Genomic DNA, 5,376 nt, shown 5'->3' with positions numbered 1-5,376 from the left:
TGAGCGGGCGCCCACCTCCCGGACAAAGGCACGCAGGGACTTGTCCACCAAGCTCTGCTCGGGCCCGCTGTCGGGGACCAGGTATCTGCGGGACCCAGAGGGACAGGGATGGCGTCCTGGGTCATAGTTACAGACTGGGAAGGAAGGTCTGGCTCCGACCACGGTCCCAGACTCCAGCCCGCCCCCCTCACCCAGCCTCACAACAGGAGAAAGGGGGATACAGCCCCAGTTTGCAGAGCAGCCACAGCCTGGGAGGAGCTGTGACCACCCCGGAGCCCCCCTGAGGACAGAGCAGAACCTTATTGGGGCCTCACTGCACTCCCCAAGCAGCCCCAAGCCTGTTCCTGCCACAGGCACCCTGGTGTCTGCTGATGAATAAGTGATCAAGCAGAAGGCTCTGGAAGGATGGAGGCTGGGTCAGCAGGATGGGGGCACACGGAGGGACTGGGGGGCTGCTCACTCGATGATCCGCTCCTTAGGATTGAAGGGGGACAAGGAGTCCAGGCCCAGCCTGTTCACCACCTGGAAAGGAAGCGGCTGGTGACCGACGGCCGCCTCAGCCCACCCCCCATGCATAAGGAAGGCCACCGAAGGGTCAGTCCCACCTCAGCTCACGGCAGCATCCCCACCCTGACCCCGCCGGTGTGTGGGAAGTGAGTCAGGACACAGCCAGCCATGCTCTCGCCCACTAGGAGCCCTGCTGACCGCTGGCTCCCGTCCAAGCCGGGCCCACCTGGGAGACCTCCTAGCCTGGAGCAGGCCCCTCGTCCGTCTGCACACACTTCCTGACACACCCACCCCCTGTCACTCCACAGAGACACAGAGGCCCAGAGTGGGGGGCTGCCCATCGGCCCCTCAGCTACTGGCCTCGTTCTGAGCCACACGGGCCTCCCCACGTGTCCCTCAGAGGCCCCCATGTGCAAGAGCCCCTTGCTGAAGGTCAGCCGCACTGCCTCTCTGGACAAGGTTTTGTCTCCTCGGGTGTCGACAACTCACTGTTTCTTAAAGCCCCGGAGCTGCCCGATTTGCCGAAAAGTGAAGTTTGCCTAAACTCAGATAAACTTGGAACCATCCTCATTTAAGATTAGAATTCTTTCCACCAAATAAACATTCGAAACACTTTCTGGTGCCTTATGCCAGCGACACCGGCCGGGCTGCTTCTGAGCCGGAGCAGCGGATCCTTGTACAAAAAGCAGAAGGTGGCCCGTGCTGCTGAGAAGAACAAGCCAGCAGGGCCCGGGGTGGTGGCGGGCTGTCCCCGAGAACACGGGGACCGGCAGAGAGACCCCTGGAGAGTTTGCTTGTAGCATCCACATGAGGCAAAGCCCTGCTGACACAGACAACCTCAGAGAGAGGAACAGAACTTGTCGACTGAATGTAAACACCCCGCTAAGCTGGCGGGAGGAAAGGAACTAATTCCAGGCCAGAAGTGACCGGAAAGATGAAGCAGAAAGGCCCGCCCCCTCTGAGACATCTGAGCACCTCTGCACCCCTCCTGAGGGGGGAGGGCCCGAGCCTTCGTGAGTGGGGGTCAGACTGCAGACCCCTAAGAGGCGACATCCCCAGGGATAAACTAGAAAATCAAGCTTCTGAAGCTCATAACCAGCTGACAGACAATTAAGGAGGCTGGCGGGAAAGGAGAGTCACAGCCTGACCTCACCTTCTGATAGAACGAAGGTTAATGATCCGTGGATACCTGACATATTTAACATCTGTGGGTATGGGTGCAGAAGGCCGATGTGATCTATTTGACTGGACGTAAAAATAACAACAAGGCCATTCAAATCTGGAGAGAGAAGACTGCTCTCACAGTGTGTTAATTTTCTTGTCTTTCTTCACCAAGTCAACAGACATTGTCTAAAATTGATAAAGTGCTGAAAGATTAAGCATGTTATTAAACTTAAAGCTTGAGCCACTTAGAACTAACAAATGAATTCAGCAAAGTAGTCAACACACCACACTCAGCTGCATCGCTATACACAGACAATGAGCAATCTGAAAAAGAAATTGTCAAAGCCGTTTCATTGAAAATGGCATCAAGAAGAATAAAATGCTTAGGGATTAATTAACCAAGGAGGTGAAAGAGTATGCAATGAAAACTACAAAACACTGCTGAAAGAATTTAAAGGAGACGTGCATCAATGGAAACACATAATAATGATGGCAAACTGATCACCAAGGGTCCCCCCAGAGGCAGCTGGGCAGCCCGTCTGAAGAGGCCCATCCTCATCCCACAGCAGGGAGGGGGCTCCGGCCTTGTCCGTCCAGAGGACAGAGGCAACCACCACAGCCTGACTCTCCGCCTCAGGCTTAGACATGGAGGCCCCGCTCATGTGAGCGAGCCCAGCCTCCTCGCACAGCAGCCTCAGGGCGGGCCGGATCCTCTCCCGGATCACCATCGTGGAGGTGACCACTAAGTAGCGAGCACGGTGGCCAGTCATGTGGTAGGAGCATGGTCCTCCCTGGGGCTCCGGGACCCCACACCATCCAGTGTGCAGAGGCTCCCCCTCAGATGACCTTGAACGCGTCCAGCAGGCCAGGCCCACATCACAGGCCTCGGTCCTCCCTGACCTCACACGCACCAAACACTGCGTGTGCCCAGGCCTGGATGGAGCTGGTATAGGTGGGGCTCTTAACAACGAGTCCCAACATGTTAGATGCCCCCGGGTCCCACTGGACAAGGAGATGCCGAAGCACGAAGGGAGCACGGGAACGGTAGGCTCCACAGCCCATGTGTCCAGGCAGCTTCCGTTCTTGACAGCTCAGACTCGGCCGCCTTCCCAGGGAAGGAGGGGACCCTTCTCTGCAGCCTCAAGCCCAGACACTGAGCTCAGGTGTCTCTCTTATAAAGACCCTGTAAACTGTGGGGTCTGAATTCAAGAGGCAGAAATCACAGACCCGAGCCCTCCACACACAGCTCGTGATGTGTGCACACCTGTGAGCTGTCTTCAGTGTTTCTAGAGCCAGGAGGCCAGGAGGAGGGAGAGGGGGAGACCAGGAGGAGGAAGAGGAGGAGGAGGAGGAGGAGGAGGAGGCGTAGGAGGGTCAGGTGTGGACTCCGGAGACTCACTTGAGTTTCTGCTTATCTGCCTGCAACCCTGAACAAGATCCTGAATTCTCCATCTTCAAAGGAAATCAACACACCAGCCCTGCTGGCTGAGGCCGGCCAAGACCACCTGGGACGTGCTCACGACCAGGCCATGGTGTTTAGCAAACACCATGAACGGCTGCGATCGCCCAGTGACCCACCACCCTCCGCATGGCTGTAACCCCAACAGCGGGCGGCCAGGCTCCACCACGTACCTGCAGGTCCGACCGGCAGGCCAAGTTCACACACAGGGCCAGCTCGCGCAGCGCCGGCCACAGCGAGGCCACCGTCTCCGCCAGCTCCAAGGGCACGGTCACCGCCTGTCTCAGCCCCTTCTGCAGGGCGGCTGCTCGCCTGAAACCAAGGGGTCATCGAAGCCCAGGTCACGCAGGAACCCCACCCGGGGCCCCGCCCCGACAGCCGCAAGCAGACAGAACCAGGGTGGGGACAACGGGAAAGTCACTCTTTCGTCACCAGCACATGCTCAGAGGGTAGATTAATTGGAAATGAGACCCTTTCAAGTCTCCTGCCCCACGCGGGTCACGGTCCCCCACCTGTCCTTCTCCTCGGGGGTGCTCCTAGGCAGCTTCATCGCTTCCTGCCGGAACAAAGCACAGAAACGCACGGGTGAGGGGCAGCCATGCCCGGGCCACTCGGGAGCCTGGGCTGGGCAGGGGCAGCCTCGTAGCAGCGCCCATGTCACCACTGGGGTCGGCATTTCCACATAGCACGGGGTCACTTTGGGAAGAGTGCTTCCGTTGGGGTTCATGGTGTTGGGCCCCCACAGGGGAAGGCGGCCTGGCTCAGGGACCCCACAGTGGGCACTAAGGGGCTGGAGAGGAAGGGCTGGCAGCGCCCTCAGGCACTAGAGGGGTCCCGTTAGGTCTCTGCGCCCCACCCCTCCGATAGCACCTGGCCCGTAGTCATTGTTCAAAAGTGACACAGGCAACAGCACGACCCCCCAGATCTAGACATAACGGTTCAAACTGTGCCCCCGCCTCCCCGAAGGCACCTGTGCTCTGGATGGTCACGCTGGGTCTGTCGCACCCCACAATGTGCTCTTGCTCCTTTGATGGCTACACAGGCAGGACCCCCCCTTGTTCGTGCACCCCTCGACTGTGGGCATGGCCGTGGCAGGATTTCTGGGCGCAGTCAAGGGCACCCAGCTTTTTCTCCTGCGGATCCCCACTTTCCACGGACCCCATGCTGGCCCCTCTGGGCACTCACCAGGCAGGCGGTGAAGGCTTGGGCGTCCGCGTCCACCAGCGCTGTCAGCCGGGCAGAGGCCGCGTGGAAGGGCGGGATCAGGCGCCGCATGGTCGCGTCCAGGTGCTCGAACTGGCGCCGCCCGTAAGTCATCAGGCCAGCCATGCAGGCCAGCGAGGCTCCCTGCGGAGGGACCAGCTGAGGGACTGGGACCCCTGTCACCACCCCGTCCTTGTCCACAGCCCCCACCGCCCCTGTCCCCACCCCAGTCCCTGCTCCTGCCCCAGCTCACCATGGCTGCGCTGGCTGCTGCCACGGAGCCGCCCCCTGGGGTCGCTGAGCGGGCGCCCACCTCCCGGACAAAGGCACGCAGGGACTTGTCCACCAAGCTCTGCTCGGGCCCGCTGTCGGGGACCAGGTATCTGCGGGACCCAGAGGGACAGGGATGGCGTCCTGGGTCATAGTTACAGACTGGGAAGGAAGGTCTGGCTCCGACCACGGTCCCAGACTCCAGCCCGCCCCCCTCACCCAGCCTCACAACAGGAGAAAGGGGGATACAGCCCCAGTTTGCAGAGCAGCCACAGCCTGGGAGGAGCTGTGACCACCCCGGAGCCCCCCTGAGGACAGAGCAGAACCTTATTGGGGCCTCACTGCACTCCCCAAGCAGCCCCAAGCCTGTTCCTGCCACAGGCACCCTGGTGTCTGCTGATGAATAAGTGATCAAGCAGAAGGCTCTGGAAGGATGGAGGCTGGGTCAGCAGGATGGGGGCACACGGAGGGACTGGGGGGCTGCTCACTCGATGATCCGCTCCTTAGGATTGAAGGGGGACAAGGAGTCCAGGCCCAGCCTGTTCACCACCTGGAAAGGAAGCGGCTGGTGACCGACGGCCGCCTCAGCCCACCCCCCATGCATAAGGAAGGCCACCGAAGGGTCAGTCCCACCTCAGCTCACGGCAGCATCCCCACCCTGACCCCGCCGGTGTGTGGGAAGTGAGTCAGGACACAGCCAGCCATGCTCTCGCCCACTAGGAGCCCTGCTGACCGCTGGCTCCCGTCCAAGCCGGGCCCACCTGGGAGACCTG

The 5,376-nt window shown here is 60.4% G+C and overlaps 1 protein-coding gene across 1 annotated transcript in view; it reads right to left on the bottom strand.

Annotated features, from left to right (window-relative positions):
* FTCD (formimidoyltransferase cyclodeaminase) overlaps positions 1–5,376 on the bottom strand; it is a 17,410-nt gene that overhangs the window by 3,929 nt on the left and 8,105 nt on the right. The window contains exons 8-12 of the mRNA XM_015560677.1: positions 5,092–5,153; positions 4,587–4,716; positions 4,316–4,477; positions 3,643–3,686; positions 3,304–3,442 (exon numbers count right to left, since the gene is read on the bottom strand). Of these exons, the coding sequence (XP_015416163.1) occupies positions 3,304–3,442; positions 3,643–3,686; positions 4,316–4,477; positions 4,587–4,716; positions 5,092–5,153 (537 nt within the window). The remainder of the gene's footprint in view (positions 1–3,303; positions 3,443–3,642; positions 3,687–4,315; positions 4,478–4,586; positions 4,717–5,091; positions 5,154–5,376) is intronic.

Source organism: Myotis davidii, unplaced genomic scaffold, assembly GCF_000327345.1.
Source record: "Myotis davidii unplaced genomic scaffold, ASM32734v1 scaffold175, whole genome shotgun sequence".
In the NCBI taxonomy this organism is placed as follows: Eukaryota; Metazoa; Chordata; class Mammalia; order Chiroptera; family Vespertilionidae; genus Myotis; species Myotis davidii.
This window is presented reverse-complemented; position numbering and strand designations above follow the sequence as displayed.